The sequence below is a fragment of the Ochotona curzoniae genome, unplaced genomic scaffold (assembly GCF_017591425.1).
Source record: "Ochotona curzoniae isolate NIBS_2020 unplaced genomic scaffold, NIBS_Ocur_1.0 scaffold_2453, whole genome shotgun sequence".
Classification (NCBI taxonomy): Eukaryota; Metazoa; Chordata; class Mammalia; order Lagomorpha; family Ochotonidae; genus Ochotona; species Ochotona curzoniae.
Window position 1 is genome coordinate 21,212,423 of NW_024467094.1, and position 26,931 is coordinate 21,239,353.

The following is a 26,931-nucleotide window of genomic DNA, read 5'->3' on the forward strand; positions in this document are numbered from 1 at the left end:
TTATACATTTATATGAAATGTAACTCTCAAAGTTTCTTGGGCTAAGGATGAGGTTAATTTATCAACAGGCTGGGGATCACATGTTCTGAGGAATTTTAGATAGTGGCAGATGTTTCTATGCAGATTCCTGTTAAAGAGCAGAAAAATCTTTGAAAACAGATATTAAAAGTTTTTATGTACTGTATTAGCCAAGAGTATCATGGGCAAATACCACATGATCCCCCAAAATACAGTTAAAATCTATGTATTCTATCTTACATAACAATTATTTGTCAGATTCTCTTAATCTTTTACTACATATTCATCAGAATTTTACTTCTATTTTCATTTCCGTACTTCTACAAATAAGGGATGAGGCTACTGATGCTTCTACTTATACAGAGCACTCTGCTAATAGAACCTTCTTAATGGCCACTGAAGTTATTTTAGTTATAGACTAGGTAAAATTTTAAAGTATAGCTGTCTTCTTAACATAGATTTAAGACAAAAAAAAAATCACCTCCCAAACTCATCTCCTAGGTAAATTTTAAGTCATAAACAGAAATAAGAGTTCAGTATGACATTTTAGATTAATTGAAAGTACAAACGTAGGGAGGCAGATAACTATCACAGTGTGGTGTTTTTTTTTTTTAAAGATTTATTTTTATTATTATTTTCTATTGGAAAGGTGGATATACAGAGAGGAGAGACAGAGAGGAAGATCTTCCATCTGATGATTCACTCCCCAAGTGAGAGCAAAGGCCGATGCTATGCCGATCCAAAGCCAGGAGCCTCTTCAGGGTCTCCCACGTGGGTGCAGGGTCCCAAAGCTTTGGGTCGTCCTCGACTGCTTTCCCAGGCCACAGGCAGGGAGCTGGAAGGGAAGCGGGGCTGCCGGGATAGAACTGGCGCCCATATGGGATCCCGGGCGTGCAAGGTGAGGACCTTAACCACTGCGCCACCGTGCCGGGCCCTGTGGTGGTTTTTTAATAGCTGGCTTAGGAAGCAGCCTTAGTGCCATCCTGGGGAAGCTATCACACTGTGTTTAGCCAGCCATCCTGTGCACTACACTAAGAACACTCAAGTGGGAGAGGTCTACTACCTGCCATCAGGCTTTGAGGAAGTTCAGAAAATGAGTGTTGTGATATAGAACATAAACGAAGTAAGCAAACACAGAAATATTTCTCAGTGAACTCTTAGTAAAATGATGACTACTCAGAGCTGTACAGTGGTGCATCAAGTTAATCCTCTATCTTGTGGTGTCAGTATCCCATGTAGGCACTGGCTTGAGTTCTAGCTGCTCTACTTTAAGGTCTGGGAGAGCAGCAAAGGACGGTTCATATCCATGGGCCCCAGTACCCCTGTGGTAGACCAGAAGGAAGCTCTTGGCTCCCAGTTTTGGTTCAGCTCAGCTCTGGCTGTTGTAGTCATATAGTCATTTGGGGAGTGAGCCCCTGGATGGAAGATGTTCTCTCTTTCTAAAATCTGCCTTTGAATTAAAAATAAATAAATACATTTTTTAAAAAGATGAACACTTGTTACAGATAAGAGTAAAAAATAAAGGAAAATAAAAGGAAAGAAGGAAGGAAGGGAAGTAGGGAGGGAGGAATAAAGAAACTGGAAAAAAATTGAGTTTATCTGCTGTGTGGTAGGTAGAGAAGCTGTTTTGGATGATAGCACCTTTTTTTAAAAGACTTATATATTTTTATTGCAAAGTCAGATACACAAACAAGAGGAGAGACAGAGAGGAAGATCTTCTGTCCAATGACTCATTCCCCAAGTGGCCACAATGGCCAGTGCTGTGCCAATCTGAAGACAGGAGCCAGGAACTTCCCTCAGGTGTCCCACGCGGATGTAGGGTCCCAAGGTTTTGGGCCGTCCTCCACTGCCTTCCCAGGCCACAAGCAGGGAGCTGGATGGGAAGTGGAGCAGTCCGGATTAGTACTGGTGCCCTTATGGGATCCTGGCATGTTCAAGGTGAGGACTTCAGCTGCTATGTCATGGTGCCGGGCCCAGAGGGTGGTAGTATCTTTAATATATTTCTAGTCTTGGCACAAAAAAGAGATATAAGAATTAAATCTGCAACAGATTGTTCCAATTCCAATTATTGTAATTTTGTTATTGATTTAAAGTGGGGAGAGGGGAGGATTTCTGAGAAGTGCAAATGAAAGACTAAAAGAAAAAAAAAATCACAGAAAGCCTACTCAGGTTCAAGATTAGTTTTGTGGGAAAACTTTTTCCTCTCTACATACTCAAGTATCTGTACTCTGCTTCTGGAAATGCCTTATCTGACAAGAAATCTGTAGTTGAATTTTAACTCTCTTGCTATTTCCTCATTATAAAGGCCTGCCCCAATACCTGTACTGACAAACACCAGAGAAAGCATCACAATTGGCAGAGTTTGTACAGAGTGGGTGGAGTGATTACTCTAGGTTTTCACAAGGCTTAAATGTTCATTTGTTAGTTAATAGGGAACACACACCCTTTCCAAGCACACCTAAAATTGTCATTATTATTCCTGTATTTTAAGGGACTCTTCTTTCTAACTGTTTAACTCCCAAATATGGTGGTTTCCCTGGACATAAAAAATATACATCAGCTCTACTTTAAATGTCTTCTCTACCTTAAGAGACACTCATGAAACTAGGGCCTGGTATTAGAAGATCTGAGGAACTGGCATCCCACCTGGTTGTTTAAGTCTAGGCTGCAGCACTTCTAAAGAACTATCTGTAAAAGGCCTAGGAAAACAGCAGAAGGACCCAGTACCCATGTGGAGATCCAGAAGAGGCTCCTGGTCCTTGCCTGGCTGAGACCTTGCTATTGTGGCCTTTTGGAGAAGTGAACCAGCAGATGTGAGATTATCTCTTGGTGATTTCCCGGTGTTTGGAACGAACTTTGAAAAGCTGCTCTTAACCATGGATTTTTTTCAGCCAGTTGTGTCTTCTGTTAGCTATGTATCTGCAGGAAACTGGGGCTCTATATTTAGTAACACAGGAATGAATGAACTTTAAAAAAGCAGAGTGATTGTTTACTTCCCTTTACAGAGGCATACTTAGAGGTTAAGGAATCAAAATGTCTAGGCTAGAGAACATTAAAAAGTGAAGATTTCATTTGATACAGCCCTGCTTCTTCAAGCACTCTTTAAAGGATCTAAGCATTATCATGAACACTTAAATATTTACTTACCTGAAGTCTAAGAAGCTTAACACCAAAGTCTGATATGTTCGTCACCTATCTCCAAATCATATTCTTTTTTTAAAAAAAGATTTATTTTATTTTCATTACAAAGTCAGATATACTGAGAGGAGAAGAGACCGAGAGGAGGATCTTCAATCCTCTGATTCACTCCCAAAGTGACCACAACAGACGGAGCTGAGCCAATCCAAAGCCAGGAGCCAGGAGCTCTTCCTTCAGGTCTCCCACGTGGGTGCAGGGTCCCAAGGCTTTGGGCCGTCCTCGACTGCCTTCTCAGGCCACAAGCAGGGAGCTGGATGGGAAGTAGGGCTGCCTGGATTACAACTGACATCCATATGGGATCCTGGCATGTCCAAGGTGAGGACTTTAGCCTCTAGGCCACCACACTGGGCCCCCCCCTACCTTTACTTCCTAATGCACCTGCTAAAGAATCTGTATTCCAGCAAGAGGTGTAGTATCAATGCTTTCTTGTAAATGAATTACCAGGATTACCCGCATTCCACTGTTTCTTCACAGGAAACTTTCCAAGACACATTTCAGTTTCATAAATGTTACATGGAATTATAACCTATACTTCTTGATTAATAGGACACGGGGATGGACACAAACACACACACAAAAACACAACAAAGTGCAGTCAGCTAAAAAGTGACCAAATACTCCAGGGCCCAGTGTAAATCTCTTTTGCACTGTGCAGCTCCATTTCTGCCCCTTGCTCATCTCCACCATCCACGCCATGGGATCTTCTGACACGTGGACTGAAGGAGGACCCAGGAGCTTTCTGTGTTTAGCTAGACCCTCTATTGTGTGCACAGCCGCACACATTCTTTATATAGGTTTTACCACACTAATATTACATAAATATCAGGAAAATACACAAAAAAGAAAAGGTAGAAATAAGTACACACATAACTTTTACCTATGTTCCAAATGATGATTAAGACCTTTAGAATTATCTTGATTAAATGAAGCCCTAGGCGTAAACCAAAGCATCAAGTTTATTCTCTAACTCCAGAACATTCTTCCATCAAATGGCATTTGCTCCAGGAGTCATATTTAGGGATCTACCTGAGGCTGCCAGACTTTGCTGATGAAGAGTTTTATATGGATGTACTTTCAGGGAAGAAACAAAATCCCTCCCCTTTGTGCTCCCATTACATGCTCATACGTCTTGTGCAGAGAAATGACCATGTGGTAGAAATGCAGCAACAAGATGGACTGGCAACTCTCTTTCTCAGTAGCAGTCTCTTAAAATAATTCTGTTTTCAGAAACGCACACATTTCAGTCAGTGTGGAGTTAAATCCCCCCACACCTCCTGCAGTGATCTAAACCAGCTTAACAGTTAGTAATTTAATGAGTTGTCATTTCCTGTCTGATAAAGATTCTCACAGTATTTAACCACCAGTTTCCCTGGGGACCAACCAATACTGGCGTTCTATTCACAGTGACTCAGAATGGACCTCAGACTGCTGCCTGATTCTACAATGATAGATTACCCTGCCCGTGAAACTGTCTTGGACTTCCTAAACAGGCCTGCTCAGAAAGGGTAGAGAGGTTATCCAGCAATCTTTCTGAAGAGGCCAAAGGCCATCATGTGGACTCTCATTAATATTTATACCCTTCCTGGACTCAGAGATTAGAGAAAAAGAATAATAAAAAAAAGGACCAATTGTTACCTATTAATCTAAGAATAAGTAAATGAACTGGTGCTAACTGAAATTCAATTTCTATTTAACCTAGTAAAAATGTTCTATGATAATCCTCTGTGACTAGATTCCTGTCTGTGGCATTTAACCAAATAGAAAAAGAAGGAATCTTTGAAGAGGGCTTGTAAGAAAAAGTAACTGATAAATTCTATTTGTTTTTGGATCTGAAAAGTGATAGTCCACCCAAATGAAATCCGAATTTCTTTATGTCCTGGAATTTTGGAAGATCACTCAGGCATAAAATAAGTTCAGGATAAAAAATATGCATTATACTTAAAGAATCTACTACTTTCTCATATATGTAAATTTGGTCTGTGGTACCTGGTACCTTCTAAAATTCATTGTGATTCAACCTGAGGACCTGGGATTAACACATCTTGAATTTCATTTGCATCTGTGCCCCTTTCAAATTAAAATCACTTTTGTACTCAATTTAGTCCATTGTGTGCTGAGTAGTATTACATAAACACATGACACCAGCCCTTTCTTCCGGGCTGAGTAGAAGGAAGACCACTGCTTTATCCAGAAACTTCAGGTGTATGGCTGTTACTACCTCAAAGCATATTTATATCACAAAAGAATTCACAGTTGCCTTTGCTTTTGAACATTTGGAATTGTTTATCCAAAGAATCAGGATGGAAGTAATTACTCTTTGAAAATACCTTCTAATTAAAGAGAAGCTCTAGAAACCAAACTCTTATTTCAGATTGACAACTTGAGCAGCAGGAGGCAAGCAGGCATTTTTGTTCATGAATGAGGCCACAGTTAAAGGAGTGGTCCTTAGGAAACAAATAAAACTGATTGGCTGGCCAAACAAAGCCCTTTACGAATCAACTGATCTCATCTACAGAAAATGAAGCACTGGTGGCAACTTTTTATACTGACAGGTTTGTGGCTGGTCTGAAGAATGAAGAATCAGCACAGGTACCCTTGGACCCACAGGTCAGTAGATGAGATGGCACAGAAGCCTACTGGCCTGAGGATAAAACAGACAGCACTGGCTGGAATACAAACTCACTGAAGATTAATCTAGTTATTTCAAAAAGTTTGTTAAGGAGAAAAATCACTAAACCACAAATTGACATGTAAGAAAAAAAAAAGTCAAGATTCCTGACTTCAAGAAACTCAATCTAGAAAGATGCTTAAAAAGAAAAACAATGTCTTTAAGTTTACAGCACAAGAATCGGTGGGTTCCTTACAATACTAACCGCATTAACTAGTTAGCAGTTCCAGCATTGCACAGGCATGTGTGTGCATGAACAAGGAGGGCAGAGGGACAGCGCTGATGCTGACTCCCTGACAAGTTCACAAAGCACCTGTTCAAAACCGGCACCACCGTTCATGTCGCCAAGCTGCCAACAAAAGACTTTACTGTCATTTACCCTGCTTCACACCTTCCTTTTGGCACCTTTACTCCAGTTTTCCAGGAAGAGCTGATCAAAGAGGATGATTAATCCACCCAGAGTTTCGATCTTTACTCATCTCTTGCCCCACACACAAGCGTGAACCTAACTTCTCTGTGGCCCTGTGCCTCACAGCTCTTGTTATATACAATAAAATGTGGGGTGGATGCTTGACATAGTTAAGAATCATTTGGGATGCCCATGCCCACTAAAACAGTGTCTGGGCTTAAGTCCCTGCTCTGCCCCTAATTCTGGCTTCTCATTAATGAAAACGCTGGGAGGCAGAAGTGAAGATGGCTCAAGTGCTTGGTTCCTATACAGGCAACCCTGAGTAACTGGCCCAGTCCAAGTTTCTGCAGGCAGCTGGAGAGGGAGCTTGTGCATGGAAGAGCAAGACCTCTGTCTCCCTCTGCTTTTAAAATTAAGTACGTTAATTAAATTTGGGCCCAGTGCAATGACTCAGTGGTTAAATCCTCACCTTGCACTGGGATCCCAATGGACACTGCCAGTCACGCGCCAGCTGCTCCACTTCCCAGCTCCCTGCTTGTGGCCTGGGAAAACAGCCAAGGATGACTCAAAGCTTTGGGACCCTGCACTCATGTGGGAGACCCAGAAGAAGCTTCTGGATCCTGGGTTTGGACTGATTTAGCTCTGGCCATTGTGGCCACTGGGGGAGTGAATCAGCAGATGCAAGATCTTTCTCTTTGTGTCTCCCCTTTTCTCTGTAAGTCTATTTTTCCAATAAAAACAAATCTACACCTTAAAGAAAAAAATTTTAAATGAAGTCTGTGTGTATATAAAACATCTCCTTTTTCTCAATTTGTATTTTCTTTTAAGATTCATTTATTTAAGGGCCCGGCAGCGTGGCCTAGTGGCTAAAGTCCTCGCCTTGAACGCACCAGGATCCCATATGGGCGCCAGTTCTAATCCCGGCAGCTCCACTTCCCATCCAGCTCCCTGCTTGTGGCCTGGAAACCAGTCAAGGACGGCCCAAAGCCTTGGGACCCTGCACCCCTGTGGGAGACCTGGAAGAGGCTCCTGGATCCTGGCTTCAATCGGCGCAGTGCCGGCTGTTGCACTCACTTGGGGAGTGGATCATCGGACAGAAAATCTTCCTCTCTGTCTCTCCTCCTCTCTGTATATCTGACTTTGTAATAAAAACAAATAAATCTTTAAAAAAAAAAGATTCATTTATTTAATACTTACAAGGCAGAGAGAAAGTGACAGACATAGAGATATCACTTATCCACTGGTTTCCTTCTTCATTACTTACGGCACACAGTGGGCCATGTGCAAACAGCAGCCAGGACTCAACCGGGGTCTCCCAAGCATGGACTCAATTCCTTAGGCCATCCTTTCCTGCCTCCAAGGGTGTGTGTGCAGCAATGGAAGGAGGAATTAGGAGCAGGGCCAGGACTGGAACTCGGGCATCTTGATTACCACACCAAATGCTTCCCCCGCCTTTGCATTTTCCATATCAAGCTCTTTACTGGAGTCTTACTCTCAGTCGGATATAACACAGTGATTGCTCTTACTAACAAATGAATTAATTCATCTGACCAACAAATATTTACAAAACAACTAAATACGGAAGGAATGAGTTGGCCTCATTTTTTTCTTTACCCACAATGCCATCTAATCCTTACAATTGGGTTCTAGTTTTTATTACTTTACTGAAACTACCACAGATGTGAAGTGGATGGAATTTTCCAAAACTTCAGAAGGTTATGTCAAGATCAGAATGGGCAACTGAGTCTTAGCAGCTAGAGTCTTAAATTCTAGTATCTCTTTTCAGATAATACAAAGCTTTGTTTTCTACACTTCCATAGCTTTTCCTTTTCCCACAATTTACAACGCCCAGTGTCAGAGAGAATCAAGAACATGAGCCAGTCTATATTTTTAAGTGAATGGACAGATTTTCTCTCTGGAGAAAAAAAGTCCAGGTCCATGTAGCTTGTTCTCACCACTTTCCATAGCAATGGAACAAGAATCAACATTCAGATTCAAGCACTTAATTACTCACTGGTTAAAATGATCTCTCTTGCCACAGGCAAGCCCGACTCTGAGGTCAAACACCAAGTTAACTCAGAAATAGGAGACAGCAAAGAAGAGCATGGAACATTCTGTATCTAGTAAAAAGTCCCTGTTCCAGCCAACCCCATCCCCCAGCTCTTAAATTCAATGACTGAGTTATGGAAACTTTCTTGTGTGGTAAAACTGGGGACTTTGTCTTCCTATAATGAGCCAATGTTCTGCATATGGTTTGGTGCTAGTCATATGCTTAAAGTTATCTTCTGGGAATTCTCATCCTCCATTTGGTGGGAATACTGGAATATATTATTCTAATTACAATTTTTAAAGTTATGTCTGGTTATTCCCTTAAGAAGTACATATAGCTATCACTACTTGAAGAAAGTAAAAAGTTAAATAAAATTAGCTTTGAATCATCATCACCACCATCATAAAACACTCAAACACGTAATAATGCCTTTTGAATTCTAAAGTCACCTGGATCTTTGATTCTATTCCCTGACTTATTTAAATCAAAGACACCAAAGAGTGAAATATTTCATTATATGTTTAATCTTTAAAGAATCTTTTATCTATCTGCTAAACATATCACAAATCAAAATCAAAATCTGTATTATTATTCTCTCAGAATGCCGTAACTATGTCATTATATCTGTTCAGATTTACAGGCATAGCAGGATCAATGCTTTGATTTAGGAAAAGATAATAAGAATGCCTTCCTTCCAGAACTGTCCAATAAACAAATCTATTTTTTCCAAATGGAGTACTACAACTATTTGAATTTTGATTTTGGGCCAGGACTGAGACCTTAGGACTGTCATACAATGACAAATTGTACTAAAAATACCACAAGCCAAAGACACACTTAGGGTATCGTATTTAGCTAGGCCATTCCTTAGACTGAGAACAGAAGCCTTCTAGGTAGTCATCAGTGTAGCATTCAAACACTGGGAGAGTACGCATGACCCTCAGAGATGTGTCAACATAATTCCCTCCATGCTACCTGTGGGGAAGTGAGTAGCCTGGCCTGGTGGGTCTCAGGCGTATCTGTGGTATTAGTTTGACCAAATATGGTCTTCTACAAAGCTAAGAGTTGGCACACCTGGTATATACCTAGTGGCTCTTCCTAGCCACATTTCCCTCTTGTGAGTGATCCCTGTCGTCATTTTCTTAGGTTCCTTTCTACGCCCCTCACTCATGTGACACTAAGATTTCTCATAGAAGTGCTTTTCAAAACACCTGAAACACATCAACAATCCAAGTGTCCACCAATGAGACAGTGGATAAATAATCGCCCAGTGGAACAAGCCACAGCAGGGAAAAGGAATGATCTGGGTCCAGAGCTGGGGCACGAAGGTTAAGCCATCACCACAGTTGGTATTCCATATGAGTGAGGGCTCAAGTTCTGGCTGCTCTACTTTCAGTCCAGTTTCCTGCTAATGTGCCTGGGAAAAATCCCACATGGGCCCACACACCATGTGGGAGATATGGAGAAAGCTCCTGGCTCCCAGCTTCAGCCTGGGGCAGCACTGGCTGTGTGGTCACTCAGGGAGTAAAAAAACCAGCAGAGGGAAAATCAATCTCTCTCTGTCTCTTCCTTGCTCTAACTCTGCCTTATGACTAAATACAATAAGCCTTTTAAAAAAACACCCCAGCAGCGCCCAGCACAATGGCCTAGTGGTTAAAGTCCTTGCCTTGCATGCACCAGGATCCCATACAGGCACCAGTTCATATCCCAGTGGCCCCCTGCCCATCCAGTTCCCTGCTTGTGGTCTGGGAAAGCAGTCGAGGATGGCCCAAAGCCTTGGGACCCTGCACCCACGTGGGAGACCTGGAAGAAGCTCCTGTTTCTGGCTTCAGATCAGCTCAGCTCCAGCTGTTGTGGCCACTTAGGGAGTGAGTCATCAGACAGAAGATCCTCCTCTCTGTCTCTCCTCCTGTCTGTAAATCTGACTTTCCAATAAAAAAATAAAAATAAATCTTCAGCAATACACAATGATACTAGCAATTTAACAAGTGTAAGTTTTCCACAGTATGGTATCATTTTAATGTGGTTAAAAAAATTAGAGTTATTTATAACATTTCTGAGCCAATTTTCTTCTCAGTAGAAGAGGGAACACACTCATCACAGAAAGCTACGATTGAAGCAGAACAGCAATAACAGACATATCTATGTCATAGCCACTCTGTTCAGAAGATGGCTTTCTTAAGAATTTCTTGTATAATTTTTTTAAAGATTTATTTATTTATTTATTTTTATTACAAAGATATATAGAGAAGAGGAGAGACAGAGAGGAAGATCTTATGTCTGATGATTCACTCCTCAAGTGACCACAACATCCGGTGCTGTGCTGGTCCGAAGCCGGGAACCCGGAACCTCTTCCAGGTCTCCCATGTGGGTGCAGGGTCCCAAAGCTTTGGGCCGTCCCAGACTGCTTTCCCAGGCCACAAGCAGAGAGCTGGACGGGAAGTGGGGCTGCCGGGATAGAACCGGCGCCCATATGGGATCCCAGCGCTTTCAAACCGAGGACTTTAGCCACTAGGCCATGCCGCCGGGCCCTTCTTGTATAATTTTGATGAAAGATTTGTCTCTGGCTAAAGGTCCAGCACTGATTAAACAGTGAAGTGAGTGGGTACTACTTAAAGGAGAGAGGGGCTTTCCCATAATCTTCCCTCGGAGCATACAAGCAGATGCCCCAAAGTCAGCCTTTTCATCCACAGAAGAGATTTTGGCAAGTGGGACTTTGAGAGCACAGGCAGTACATACTTGAGAGAGAAGGTCTTTAAAAACCCACATCTTCAAAATGTTAACTCACTGACATGAGTGTGTTCCAACTAATCTGGAAAATATTTGGTTATGGATTTTCTCATTATGACCTAAGTCAGAAAGGTTCCCATGAACCTCCTGTACTGGAGAACAAATACTACTCGAAGTGTGTCAAAGAACAGCAGAGAAGTAAATGCAGAGGCAAGGCGAGGGGCTGGCTGCTGTAGGCTTCACACAAGCCTAGGTTTGTTCGTTCCCCCGTTTTTACTCCTGGGATTCATTTTTCATCTTTCCTTCATTTTATGTTAAGTTGGAACTGCTGTTGCTTTTCTTGCTTCTCTTGTAATTGGACTCCCTCCTCCTCTCTGTTGTGGCAGTTCACCTGTCCCTCACTTGTGGCACATGGTTGTGTGTATCCTTCAAAAGGCTGAATTCGAAACTTTACTGCTTTACAGTCTAAGTTTACTGCTACTACTTAAGTACTATTTTAGTACTTAAGCTTGATGATTGGCTACATCAGCAGAGCTCCAAACATGCGAAGGAGAGAACCAGCAATGAGAACGTTTCCATAACATTTAACGGGTCCAGTGAGCCATCAGCATGTTTTCTTGCCTGTAACAGACGGCTAATTTGTTTATTGTGATGTGATGCACAAATTTACGTGTACTAGAAACTTACTTCCTTGTATAACTTGACCTTCTTAGTCTAGGTTTCATGATTCTACTAATTTTCATTTGAACATTTATATTGAAAAGCATTTCCTAATGCAAAACAAAGGGAAACAGATTATGTCAGGTTCAACTGGAGAATCAGATTAAAAGATAAAGTTACCACTGACAAAGACTAAAAGATACTTTGTGGCATCTGATAAGAAATACTACTATAATATGCCAAGTTGGATTATTTATTCTGTTTAACATACAATCTGGAAGCTGCTGAAGAAACATCTGTAACACAGTGATGGGGAAAAGATGAAAGCCTTCTGAAAATAAGACTTTTTTTTTTCTTTTTTAAGATTTGTTTATTTTTATTGGAAAGGCAGATTTACAGAGAGAAGGAGAGACAGATCTTCCATTCACTGGTTCACCCCCCAAGTAGCTGTAAGCTGGGAGCCAGGAACCTTTTCATGTCTCCCACATGGGTGCAGGGTCCCAAGGCTTTGGGCCGTGCTATCCTGCCTTCCCAGGCCACAGGCAGGGAGTTCAAAGGGAAATGGAGCATCTGGGACAGGAACTGGCACCCAAATGGGATCCTGGTGTTCACAAGGGGAGGATTAGCCAATTGAGCCATTGTGCCATGGCCGAAAGTAATTCTTATAATGTGACACTAAACACCTAATCCAACAAAAGTCCTGAGTCCGGTGGCTGGCATTCAGGGTAACGTTCTGCTTTGCGAGGCCAAAAGCCTGCGACAGCCCTGGTTGGAATCTCAGGTATTCTACTTTCTTTCTTTCTTTTTCTTTTTAAAGATTTATTTATTTTTATTGGAAAGTCAGATATACAGAGAGGAAGAGAAACAGAGAAAGATCTTTCATCCGCTGATTTATTCCCCAAAGGGCTTTAATAGCCAGAGCTGTCCAATCTGAAGCCAGGAGCCAAGAGCCTTCTCCAGGTCTCCCACAGGGGTGCAGGGTTCCAAGGCCTTGGGCCATCCTCTACCAATTTTCCAGGCCATAAACAGGGAGTTGGATGGGGAGTGGAGCCACTGGGATTAGAACCAGTGCCCATATGGGATTCTGGAGCATGCAAGGTGAGGACTTTAGCCACCAGGCTACCGCATTGGGCCCTCCACTTTACTTCTGATCCAGCTCCCTGCATATGTGCCTGAGAAAGCAGCAGAAGACAGCTCATGTCCTCGATCCCTTGCCCCCATACAGAACTAGATGAAACTTCTGATTTCATTCTAGATAAGTCCAATCATTTTGGTTATTTGGGGAGTAACCAGCAGAAGGAATCAATCATGTCTCTGTCACTTTGTATTTCAAATATGTGAATGAATAATAAATAAATCCTTAAAAATCTTAATCCAGAAGGCTGAATGTATTAGAACAACTTTATGCAAATCCACTTACTGTTAAGAGGAAAGGATCATTGGAAGAGTATATTTTTTTTGAGGATTTATTTCTTTATTTAAAAGGCAAAGTTTAAGAGTGAGGAGTTGCAGAGACAGATATTTCTATCAGTGGTTCACTCCTCAAATGGCTACAATAGCTGTGGCTGAACCAGGCAGAAGCAAGGAATCAGAAACTTTTAGAAATCCCATTGGGATGATAGAGGCCCAAGTACTTGGGCTGTTTTCTGCTGCTATTCCAGATACATTAGCAAGGAGATGAATTGAAACAGCAGCCAGAACTTGAACTGGTGCTCATATTGATACTGGCATTATAGGCAGGGGCTTCACCCACAGCACCATCATGCATGCCCCATGGATCACTGGGAAGTCTGATGAGCTATGCTAGTGGAATTTGTAAGAAAAGAACTGCTGGGCCCGGTGCGATAACCTAGCAACTAAAGTTCTTGCTTTGCATGCACTGGGATTCCATATGGGTACTGATTCTAATCCCAGCAGCCCTGCTTTCCATCCAGCTCCCTGTTTGTGACCTGGGAGAGGAGCAGAGGACGGCCAGGGCCTTTGGACCCTGCACCCATACAGGAGACTTGGAAGAGGCTGCTGGCTTCTTATTGGCGCAGCTCCAGCCGTTGCGACCCCTTGGGGAGTGAATCAACAGACAGAAGATCTTCCTTTCTGTCTCTCCTCCTCTCTGTATACCTGACTTTCCAATGAAAATAAAATAAATCCTAAAAAGAAAAAACTGTCAAGTTTCAAAAACAACATTAGTGAGCTTAACTCTGTTGGTCTCAATTTCAAAATGCTTTCATTTCCATTTTCTGTAGATTAAACAGTATGATTTTATAGAATCTCTCTTTTGTTTTATGAAACTAACTGGCTAGAGGCTGACATTCTGTCTAGGGGTTAGAACACCTGTTATGATGTGTGGATCTATATTTGCTGCACTTATTGGCATGCATAGAAACCAGGGCTGTGGACGAGCCTGCTGGAGATTATTGAGGTTCGCTCTGCTTAGGTGGCAGTTCCCACCGGTGTGTACAAGGGCTAAGTGTGTGGTGGACAAGGTTAGGCTGGGCCATAGCATCCATTGGTTTCTGTATGAGATGGGGCTGGAGACAGAACTGACAGGGTGACTGCAAACACCAGTGTGTATGTAGGCTGATGTAGCTGATGGGTTGAGTAGGACCCTGCACTGGCTGGCACACACAAGAGTCAGGTACAGGGTCACCTGTAAGTGAGGTTTTTTTGGGGGACCCCCAATTGGATCAATGGGCTTACACTCTAGCCACAGGGAAAATCACAGGATCTGTGGTCTGACTGTGGAGTGCATATGTCGGAATTGGGCCTCCTTGGTTGCTAAAGCCTACTCAGTGGATAGCATGCGCAGATGCACTTGGGAAATCACTGAGACCTGCAGAGGAGTCTGATATTATGCAGGGCAGAAAAAATTAGATAACTGTCCCAGCCAATCATTAATAATAAGTATCTGGGGAAGTGGAGACTCTAAGGTGGACTATGTCAGCCAATGGATCTTAAAAGGATTCCCTCAAACTTGAACCAATGAAATCAACAGTGTCTCAGAACAGCTGAAATGATCTAAGCAGTACCCTTGAAATACGCTCCACACTGGGCATCCTAGGATGACGTTGGTTGGCCAGCCACCATCCCTGGATACTGATGTTAGGCTGCTGGGAGCAGTCCTCTCTCCTCTCCTCCCCACTTCTCCCAGATACAGGAAGAAAAAAAAATTGGAAATAGTTGTCTCATCCACTTTCCCCCATTTCCTCAAAATTTCCCACTTTAACTGGTGGTCCACATGAGCATACTATGTAAACATCACCAAAAAATAAAACAAATTTATTCTTAAAAAGAAAAAAAAAAAAAAGGATTGATTTCACTGAGTATATTCTCAACAGTACTTTGTTTTTTTAGTTATTATATTAAAAGTAAACTATAAATGATTATTAAAAACTCTTCTGGGAGTGGCTATTTGGCCCGCTCATTAAGCCTGTAACGATAGCTAGATTCCACGCCGGTGCCTAGGTTCACTCCCTGCTGCTGACACCTGCTTTCAGCTTCCTGCTAATGCAGATACCGGAGGGCAGTGGGTGTTGGCCACTCACATGGGAGACCTGGGCTGAGTTTCTGGCTAGAGTGCAGATTTCAGAAGTGAATCAGCAGTTGGTAACATTGTCCCTCTCACCTTTCCCTGAATCAATCTTTTAAAGCTCCTTAAATTCCAAAATACTATTTCAACTATAAAACATTAGATACAGAAAAAAGTGAATATAATATCTAGTTTGATGAAAAATAGTCATTATGAAGTAGCTTTTTTTTTTCAAATAGCAAAAATTTCCATAAATGTTTTTCTACACTTGTCGTTAGCCAAAATGCTGAGAAGTGATTCATAAATGTTTTATCTAAAAATGGCATTTCAAATAAGAGTATGTTTGGGGGTCCCAGCATGGTAGCCTAGCAGCTAAAGTCATCGTCTTATAACTGCCAGGATTCCATATGGTGCCGGTTTGTGTCCCGGCAGCTCCACTTCCCATCCAGCTCCCTGCTTGTGGCCTGGGAAAGCAGTAGAGGATGACCCAAAGCCTTGGGACCTTGCACCCATGTGGGAGACCCAGAAGAGGCTCCTGGCTCCTGGCTTTGGATCAGCACAGCTCTGGCTATTGTGGTCACTTGGGGAGTGAATCAGTGGATGGAAGATCCTCGTCTGTCTCTGTACCAAGGCAAGGGCTGTGAGAAAATGAACCAATAGCTGGTGGGCATTTTGGTCTGGTTAATGCCAACTCTGTTAACTTTATCAGTGTGCCAGCATAGTTACCTATTCTATTTTTTTTTTTTTTTAAGATCTGGAGGAAAGAGGGGTTAAGGAGACAGGTGCACGCTACCTGGGCGCACCCCACCTCCATTGTCACTGGCATGCGCAGGGCGGGAGTGGGGAAATGCATTACAAGGGGCTGGTCAAAATGGGGACTACTGAGGGCTTGTTTACCATATATAAAATGATTCCTGGGAGCTTCCACAGACCAGGCCTCAAATGTCACTGTCCTCAGGCACTTAGGCAGTGTGACAGCACAGTAGTGATTTTTCCCTCTCCTTCCCCCTGTCCAGCCCCCGGGGACACAGAAGGCAAACAAACATTTATCTTACTCACCTCCCTGGCCCTCTCCAGTCTGAGCAGAACTGGAGGCACACATGGGTCCACAACTGTCTCACCTTTATAATAAGTATTAATAAAAAGATCTTTTTTTTCTTTCTCTGTCTCCCTCTCTCAAAAAAATTTTTTGAAGTAAACACAAAAGTAAAAGCAGTGAGTAACTCAATCTTTAAAAAAAAAATGGCCTATGAAAATAATAGACTCATTTAACAGACCCACTTTGGTAATGGAATGCCATCCTATCATTACTTATTTAACAAAATACTGAACTTTTTAATATGATTTATATTAAATACAACTGTATATCTGGCATTCAACTGTACAGACACTTTAAAGTTCCATCGAACTATAACGATACATTCATCTTGTATCTAAAAAGGATTTCTAATTTCTGTGGGGCAGCTGTGTATGGAAACCAAAAAGCTTCTTTTCAATCAAGAATTATTTTACATGATACATGTTTGGCTTACAATTAATCATGGATAATGTATTCTTGTAACTGTAATAGGGCAATTTAGTACAAGGCAAAAGAGTTTCCTCTTAAGAAGTAGGTATCTCAGGCCTGGCATGTTAGTCTAGCAGCTAAAGCCCTCGCCTTGCACAAGCCAGGTTTCCATATGGGCACTGGTTCTAATCGCAGCCGCTCCACTTCCCATCCAGCTCCCTGCTTGTGGCCTGGGAAAGCAGTCGAGGACGGCCCAAAGGCCTTGGGACCCTGCACCAGTGTCGGAGACCTGTAAGATGCTGCAGGCTCCTGCCTTTGGATCTGTGCAGCTCTGGCCGTTACGGCCGCTTGGGGAGTGAATCAGCAAATAGAAGGTCTTCCTCTCTGTTTCTCCTTCTCTCTTGTATATCTGACTTTGCAATAAAAATCAGTAAATCTATTAAAAAAAAAAACCAACTAGGTATCTTAAGAAGTCTATCCTGATTCAGTCTTTTACACATTTACTTCCAAAAAATGAAGGTAGTAATATTAATTCTTAAAGAACCACTCACCCAATGAAAGCCACCATCTGTTCCACTATGTGCTTGCTGAACGTTATGATAACAAAAATTTTCTGTAAGGAAAAAATAAAATATTTTGTCATTAGAAACCCTTGTATAAATTCACAATTCTGATACTAGCCTCAAAAAGGTGAGGTTCTGCCCTTAACTGCAATTTTTCAATTTCTTCTAAAATAAAAGACAAAATTGAATTCAAATGCTGTGCAGTTGGTATTTTCAAGACTCTGTTCCTGAAGCAGTTTCAGTCTTGCTGGGATACACGGCTATGCCTGAGGGAAAGTATGAATCATGAAACCCTCAGCAGGGAGGCAACGGTGGACATTCACATGCTCTCTTGTACCTTGACCTTGTCTGTACCACGGAAGTTATGGGTTCCCAGAACTGCACAGTCTCAGCTAAATCTAACACAGAGAAACCTGAAAAGAATGTACACATTTCATGGAAAGTTTTTTACAGAAGGACCATGAAAATTCTGTTCTCAGACCCTGAATGATCGTGACCTTTCAGGCGCACAGCTGAAGTGATTAGATCTGGAACATTTTCAGTTGAGTGGTAATGAGGTTCTCGCTCCATTAATTAGAGATATTGCTTTGTCAACAAATGTTAACATAAAAGTCTTACTATGGAAACCACAAGGCCCTGTTAAGGGTATGTGGGAACAGAAAGATGAGGATACTTCTTCAAAGCCCTGAAGAAGTTACAAATTTTTCTACCAATTATAAATGCCTCTAATTTTTTCTAAAGCCACAGAGGTTCAAAGAATGGGACATTTAGCTTTAAAGATCAGACAATTCTCTGACTAAATCCAAATAAATCTAGAATCTTCCAAATCCTGCTAACAAACCCTTCAGTGTTGTCATTGCTTGTTAAATAATTACTTTAGATTAGCATACTATTTCAACGAAAAGATTAATAAGGCATTGTTGGACTCAGCACAATGGGTCAACGGCTAATCCTTCCCTTACAAGCACCAGGATCTCATTCTACGTGACAGTTCATGTCATAGCTGTTCTACTTCCCATCCAGCTGCCTGTTTATGGTATGGGAAAGCAGTGGAGAATTACCAAAAGCCTTGGGATCCTGCATGGGAGCTCTGCATCTGCGTGGGAGACCTGGAAAAAGTTCCTGGCTCCTGGCTTTGGATCAGCTCAACTCCAGCTGCTGCAGCCATTTGGGGAGTGAGCCAGCTGATGGCAGATCTTTCTCTGTCTCTCCTTTTCTCTGTAAATCTGCCTTTCCAATAAAAATAAACAAACCTTTTTCTTAAAAAAAAAAAAAAAGCAATGCTATGAACAGTATGATGCTAATTATTATAGGTAACTTACAGAGGAAAACATTAATATATAGGGTTCCATAGCAAACACCAGCTATTTATAGTTGAAATCTTATCAACAGAATAGTTTTGTCTTACTGATTTCATTACTATGAGCTTTCCTTACTATTATTTTCTAGCAAAATCAGTCGATGCCATAATAATTGCACAATTTCACTGCTTGCAAATGAAATAAGATGTTCTTTTTATATGGAACAGCTTGAAATTTCATTGTATTCAGGAAGAAATAAAATACATCACACATTTACATACATCTTGGAATCTGTTCGGCTGGAGGTCTGAGTGAGGGTGCTACCTAATAAAAGGCACAGCCCATCAAACAACCCTCCCAACCACCAGCACGGAGAAAACAAGCCAAAGTGGAACCACAAAGAAAGGGGCAGGGGAGGGAATTACTGGTGCCACAGTGACTAGCAGCAGCCATCTGTTCCACAAGGGGCCTATAAGGAAGAATCTTCAACAGGTTCTGGTAGGCTCACTCAGTGCCTACCTAGGTGCTAAATGCTGTTCTAAACGTTAGAATATGTCAGTGAACCAAGAGAAACATTGTTGGTCTCCTGTAGTTTATAAAAAGTCCATGTATGTGTGTGTGCCGATGGGTGGGAAGGCAGGGAAGCAAAAAACAGCAGCTGCTGTCAGGAAATCATAAGGCACATGAAGTAATATGATAAGCATGTTCACTTGTTCATTTTTTAGGGGAAAGTCAACATCCCACAGAACCTCTGCAGGCCGAAAACTTGAAGCTGTGTAGTGGTAAGAGATATTCTCATCTATTATTATTGGTGGGTGGGTTAGGATATTTTTACAGAAGGGTTAACAGCTAACAAGACATCAATTAACAAGCTATTAAAGAAAGCTATCTGATTTTAAGCTGGGAAAAAAGGAAAAAATATGGGTGTTAGTTAATCCATATCCCACAGTAGAGTGCCTGGGTTTAAGATCTGACTTCAGGGGCTGGCGCTGTGGGCAGTGGGTTAAACTGCCATCTGGAACAGCAGCATGTCAAATGGGAGCTGAGTGGGATGTTGGCGCTCTATCTCTTACCCAGTCTCTGATTACTATGGTTATCATTTTGTCACTCATGTGTGAGACCTGGATACTGATGTCAAGCACAGTCCTGATTGTTGTGTGGGCATCTGAGGAATGAACATGAGCTCTTTCTCTCCATTGGTGTTTCTCAAAAAAAAAAAAAAAAAACACCAACCAAGATAAATAAGACAATTTAAAAGGTTTGACCGCTTTGTTTTTTTAGGGAAGAAAGCAAGCCAGAAGAGGAAACAGGTTTACTATGTAATCAGAAAAATCTCCGTGTGTAGTTTTCCTCCCTATTATTTCAGAAATGGCTAAAATGTTTGTATTACTCACTAATATTGCTTACCCAGGAATGAGAAATGCTTGTCCTAAGCTACATCTGGATGTACATCAAGTGACATGCCTTTATAAAGTATGTCACTATGATACAATGCAACATGCAAACATCCCCCAGTCCTAGTTTAGTGAGGAATTCAAATTCTTCACTTTTAGGACACAAGAGGATTTCTGCATTCTTTTGTCCCAGCACTTGGACACATGGAATGAGTTTGACTTGACAGAACCAGGCTGGAATCTCAGGACCTCAGCAAGTATTTTACCTTCTTTAACAGGGTTCTATTACCTATGAAACATGTTTAAAAACTGCCTTACAGGATTGGTTTGATGATTAGATAATTAACGCAAACTATCTGGCACAGGCCCTAATAAAAAGCAGGCATTACACAATTTATTTTCCTTAATGATGTAAATATTTTGCAGCTAAGAAGGAAATATAAAAGAATGGCATGAAGACTGAACTTGAAGCCAAAAGAAATTAGGTTCAAATTCCAGTTGTTACTCTCTTGGGCAACTATTACTTATTAACTTAAGTTCTACAAAACGATTGTCCTGATTTCCCTATGCCAGGATTACATTAAGTGTGAAGTACTATACAAAATTAAACACCACTATAATTTGAAAAAAAAAATCTATTGAGAATGTTTTAAAATACATTAGTCAAAAATCTTTCTGAAATGAATGGTGTGATCAAATATATACTCTATTATAACAATAAAAGGGAATTTAAAATAAACTTTGCTATAATGAATAAAAAGGGGGGGAAGGAAACAATTCTCATTGTATTTCTAGACTCACACACACAATTCCCCATCATTTGAATTCTTTGATTCTTCATTCAGGTATGCATGAACACAAGACGCAAGGTAGATACACGTTTCTACACACACACATATTCAAATACTCTATCCTATTTGGTTAAGAGTACCTTTGAAGACCAGTAGAGTCTCACTTCTCTAACCACAAGCTACATCTTCTTGCCTCTTCAGAGACACTTTTCTTCCTCATTTTCCCCCACACTAACATCTGGCTAGTTTTCGGTAAAAGATATTAGTGACAAGAGAGGAAGTATTAAGCAGATATGCTATATAGAGTATATGAAAGAAAAATAAAAATCAGTGACAGGCAATATTCTTTCAGCTTGTGGTTAGTGAAGAAACGACTAGTTGTTTTCACTACATATGTGAAAACGAGGTGCATTTTCTCACATAGGAGCACTGTTTTTCTTTCATAAAAATCTTGGATTGGAAAAAAAAATCTTGGACAGGGAAGGGCATTTGGCCTGTTAATTAAGATATCATTTAAAGGCCCAGTGTGGTAACCTAGTTGTTTAAAGCCTTTGTCTTACATACCCAAGGATCCCATATGGATGCTGGTTCATGTCCCAGCTGTTCCACTCCCTATCCAGCTCCCTGCTTGTGGCCTGGGAAAGCAGGTGAGGATGGCCCAAAGCCTTGGGACCCTGCACATGCATGGGAGACCGAGAGGAAGCTCCTGGCTTAACATAGGCCTAGCTCCGTTTGTGCCCACTTGTGAAATGAACCAGTGGGATGGAAGATGTTTCTCTATCTCCTTCTCTCTCTAAACTTGACTTTCCAATAAAAAAAATCTTTACACACAGACACACATGGAGCTTCTCCACTTCCCATTCAGGTCCCTGCTCATGGCCTGGGAAGACAGTGGAGGATGGTCCGGGGCCTTGGGATCTTGTACCTGCATGGGACACCTGGGACAAGCTCCAGGCTACTAGTGTTGGATCAGTTCGGCTCTGACTGTTGCAGCCATTTGAGTGAACCACTGGATGGAAGATCTTTCTGTAAATCTGATCTGCCTTTCCAATAAAAACAAAATAATAATAAAAAAAAAAGATATGAGTTAGTAAGCCAGTCTCATATATCAGTTTCTGGGTTTGAGTACAAGTTTTACTTCCAATTCCAGTTTCCTGATAATGGAAACTCTGGGAAGCAGCAGCGATGGCTCAAGTAACTGGGTCTCTGTCAGCTATGCTGAGACTTGGGTTGACTTTGACTTCTAGCTTAGTCCCCAGCCTGGGGCCATGGCAGGCATTTCTGGGAGTGAAACAGCAAGTGGGAGCTCTCCTGTTTCCACCTCTATTTCTCTTCTGCTCTCTTTCCAATGAATATATATATATAGATAGATAGATATGTAGATTGATTGATTTTTATTGGAAAGGCAGATCAAATTTACAGATGGGGAGACAGAGAGAAAGATCTTCCACACACTGGTTTACTCCCCAAATGGCTGCAACAGCCAGAGATGAGCCAATCCAAAACCAGGAGTTAGGAGCTTCCTCTGGATCTCCCACATCCGTGAAGAGTACCAAGGCCTTTGTATTTGAAGCCAGATGGGAAGAGAAGCAAACGGAACATGAACTGGTACCTGTGAGGGATCCCAGCGCTTGCAAGGTGAGGATTTTTGCTTCTGAGCTACTACACAAGACCAGCTAAAAATAAATTTAAGAAATCTTGGAGTAACAGTTTCACAGGGCAAGAAGAAAGGAAGGAGGAAGAGAGAAAGAAAGAAAAATCTCCCAATGACAGTGCATACTTTTATTATCTGAATAATTTGTAACCAAAAGAGCAGAGAATAAGTTAACATTCTCTCAGAGATGAGCATATGTCAGCGCCTTACAACATGTTCATCATCATGAGGTAGTGAATCAGGGAGTATAATTACCTGGATATGCATTTTAATTATTGCTTTTCCAATAAGCGTTGCACCAAAGAAGGTCCAAAAAGGTACAAGAAAATGTCCACATGTTATTCCAGCCAGGTCAAATAAAGGGTTTGGAATCTATAAAGAGGAAACACAAATCGCCTGTTATAACTCAAAGGACAACTTAATTTTACCTCCCCCTGGCAGGTGTACTCTGCTTTAAGCCTTGCACATACAACAATGTGAGGGATAGGGTCTAGTTAGTACCAGACTGTTCAGGAGGAGCTTAAACAAATGATCTAGCGTGGCTACTGCTTGCTGTTCATCTTAGGCTGTTGGTTAACCTCTCATGGTATAGCCTGCTGTCCATTTGCTTCTATTACTTGTGGCTAATGCCCCCCACACATGTATCTTACACACAGATGTATTACATGAGAACTCGATAAGGCCAGTAATAGGCCCACACAGATTTAATCCCATTCAGCAGGGTTGGGTTTTTTTTGGCTACTTAGTGACTTTTCTATGGGAAGGTTTTCAGGAACTGCTTTAAAGACATTTAGGTAGGAATTAGGGTACAAAAGCTTGTAATCAGAAATATGAATATTAACTAAAATTGGTCAATCTTCACCAAACATTTTAATAAGTTCATAAAGAAGTTATTGGCAAAAGTGTTCTCATTTTCCACATCAGAAAATTATTTGTTTTCTATTTCAAAAGAGCCAAAGGCTATGGGGACATTTAACACACTTTACAAATATCAGATGTAAAAACAAAACTTAAGAGCACATAGATTCAGATGTTTGGAATACTCAGTTCCAGACAAGAAAGTGATTTACAACAAAGACCTTATTAAACATTCATACACTGTAGGAAAACTAAGATAAATTTATGTATAAATGCAAAAAAACCCACAAGCTCTTTTTGAGTACAACATCCACAGAAGTACTCTGCCTTTGCTGCTGCTGGCTAAGCCATTTATTAGCCAACTGATTTATACGATTTCGGTTTTTAAACACTGAAAAGTCAGAAATTTAAGCAAAAATTGTTACACATTGTTTTTCTTTTTTTTTTTTTAAAGATTTATTTTTTAATTTTTATTGGAAAGGCGGATATACAGAGAGGAGAGACAGAGAGGAATATCTTCCGTCTGATGATTCACTCCCCAAGTGAGCACAATGGTCGGTGCTATGCCGATCCGAAGCCAGGAGCTTCTTCTGGGTCTCCCATGTGGGTGCAGGGTCCCAAAGCTTTGGGCCGTCCTCGACTGCTTTCCCAGGCCACAAGCAGGGAGCTGGATGGGAAGAGGGGCCGCCGGGATTAGAACCGGCGCCCATATGGGATCCCGGGAGTGCAAGGCGAGGACTTTAACCACTGTGCCACCGCGCTGGGCCCTACACATTGTTTTTCAAAAACAATTCCATGAGTAAATTAGAATTTAAGTATTCTTTTGTTACTAACACTTGGATTCAATAATGCATTTTTATTTTCCTCATGCAATTTCTTTCCATACAACCATGTAATAATACCATCAGCACAGTATTACATCTGTCACATTTTATATTTTCTTATGCTACTCTGCAAGGTATGTGCATTTTAATTCCTCCACTTATTATCATGTTCAACTTCTGGTTGAAATAGATATTTATTCAAATTACACAAGATATTTAAAGTAAAGTTGATAAAAATTAGAATCTGTTAAAATTTGTATCCCATTCTGTGTTGGAAATTCTTACAAGAGTATAATTAGATTCTATCCACTGGCTCATTCCCCGACTGGCCTGAATAGCAGTGCTGTTCACTCAATGGTTGTGTAGTCCAGGTCTGGGGACAGGCTGGGCAAGGCTGAAACACTTGCCAGTGAGAGCTGAGACTGAGGGTAGGCCACAATAGGCTGTGTTGAAGTACCTGCCAATATATGTAAGACTTGAGACTGGGAAAAGGTCTGGTAGGGAAACTTCAGGGACTTCCCTGTGGGGCTGCAGTCCCACTGGTGAGTGCAAGAACTTTTAGTTCACAGTAGCCGAAGAGATACGTATGTACCTTTGCCACAGATATTTCTGTTACCTGGCTTGGAGTTACAGTTACTTAAGACAGGTGTTACAAGAATTTATCCTTCTAACTAACACATAAAGCTTTGGACAAAGATTTCTGATCTATAACTATGGAAATAATCAAGTCATCTTTATTTGGTTAAAAATGCTTCAATATGGGCCCTGTGCGATGGCCTAGTCACATGCCAGGATCCCAAATGGGAATCAGTTTGTGTCTCAGCTACTCCACTTCCCATTCAGCCCCCTGCTTATAGCCTGGGAAAGCAGTAGAGATGGCCCAAGGCTTTGGGAACCTGCACCCATGTGGGAGAGCCAGAACAAACTCTTGGCTCCTGGTTTTGGATGGGCTTGGCTCCAGCCATTGTGGCCATTTGGGGAACGAATCAGTGGATGGGAAGATCTTTGTCTTTCCTTCTCTTCGTAAATCTGATCTTAAAAAAACTATATTAAATAAAAGTGATAGCATATTTATTTCTTCAGGAATGTGTCTTTCAAAAACAAAGAGAATCAAAATATACCCTTATTATTTAGTGAAATTTCTCACTTTTAATACAATTCACTTACTGAAGCACATGCCAAAATTCCAAAAAATCCAACCTTCTGTACCAGATTTTGAACTGCCAGTTTAGCTCGAGAGGCAAAGTCCTGTAAAAAGAAGGAATTTAAACCATTATAAGTGAGTTAAAAAAATTAATAAAACGTAAAGGATGAAGAAAGATATATCTTTACAGCAGTTACTATATTAATTATGTCACCTGAGGGCAATGATTTACTTGAGTAACACGATTAAGAAATTGAAACAGGCTGTTCACTAGAACATATGCAGGAAAAAAAATCTTAACACATTATTGTCTGTACACCATTAAGCTTTTGCCACATTTTAAAAATTAACCAAAGACATTGTTATTTTATAGTTAGTTTTCTCTGGATTTTCTAGGCATGAACAAAATATAAACAAATCATGAACCACTGAATTCTTCTAGAAATATTGGCCCAGCATATATACATTTTTTTTCCCTTTCTACAACTAGCCAGACATAATCCCTTACTAACACCACAATAAGAAACAGAGTTTTGGGGACAGTCAATGAAGACATCTTTGTTGAATGCAAGCCAGAAGAAGCCAAGGTCACTGCAAAAGCGAAACACCATGATTGCACAGCTGGCACCTAGTCTATAAGATGTTTCACTAGCATTTTATGTGACTTTTTGACAGTCCTGGGATATAGGTGACAGTAATATCACACCTACTCTACAGAATACAACACAGCAGCCCAGAAAGCGTAAGTGCTAAGAGGACCAAGAAACGGTGTAAAATTAAGACTCTGAAATCAGTGCTTTCTATTGTACTACACTACTTAAACACGCATTTATTTGGCTGGCAACAAGATCACTCCTGATTTTCTTTTTCCAGTTTGTTAGTGTGATTAATGTACAGGTGTACACACACACACACACGCACACAATTCTATTCCTCACTTGAGGTGTCAATTTGAAATTTGACTTTAGTTCTTTCCTGATTTTAAAATGACATATATTTTATTCCAAATTCATAAGACAGTGGTTAATATGACAGAAACATTAGCTGATATGTCTTTTAAAACACTCTTTAATGTCATAGAATCTTTTCTTTCTAGTTCAATGCTCTAATAGAAATCCTTTAAAAAAAAAGATTTAGTTTTCTTAGAAAGTCAAATATACAGAGAGGAGGAGAAACAGAGAGGAAGATCTTTCATCCAATGATTCATTCCCCAAGCAGATACAATGGCTGGTGCTGCACCAATCCAAAGCCAGGAGCCTCTTCTGGGTCTCCCACGCGGGTGCAGGGTCCCAAGGCCTTGGGCCGTCCTCAACTGCTGTCCCAGGCCACAAGCAGGGATCTGGACTGGAAGCAGGGCTGCAAGGATTAGAACTGGTGCACATATGGGATCCCAGTACATTCAAGGCAAGGACCTTAGCCACTAGGCCACGCCGCCAGGCCCTCTAACAATCTTACAGACAGAACAGAATACAGAAGCTAGATGGATTCTTCACAGAATAGGAACAAGGTTAAAAGCAAAAAATAGTAAAAACAGAAAACTGGTTGAAAAACATTTCTCTCATCCACAAAGAATAACTGTATTCACACTTTACAATTTTTTGACACAAAATATTAGAATTGCCCTATCACGTTACAA

At 41.1% G+C, this 26,931-nt stretch overlaps 1 protein-coding gene across 7 annotated transcripts in view; it reads right to left on the reverse strand.

Annotated features, from left to right (window-relative positions):
• VMP1 (vacuole membrane protein 1) overlaps positions 1–26,931 on the reverse strand; it is a 110,080-nt gene that overhangs the window by 6,349 nt on the left and 76,800 nt on the right. For 6 of the 7 annotated variants that reach the window (XM_041001420.1, XM_041001421.1, XM_041001418.1 and 3 more), the window contains 3 exons: positions 25,319–25,399; positions 22,725–22,841; positions 17,318–17,379 (listed from right to left, as the gene is read on the reverse strand). In XM_041001420.1, the coding sequence (XP_040857354.1) occupies positions 17,318–17,379; positions 22,725–22,841; positions 25,319–25,399 (260 nt within the window). Of the gene's footprint in view, positions 1–789; positions 827–11,705; positions 11,708–17,317; positions 17,380–22,724; positions 22,842–25,318; positions 25,400–26,931 lie in introns of all 7 variants that reach the window. The other variant, XM_041001424.1, reaches the window with a different exon arrangement.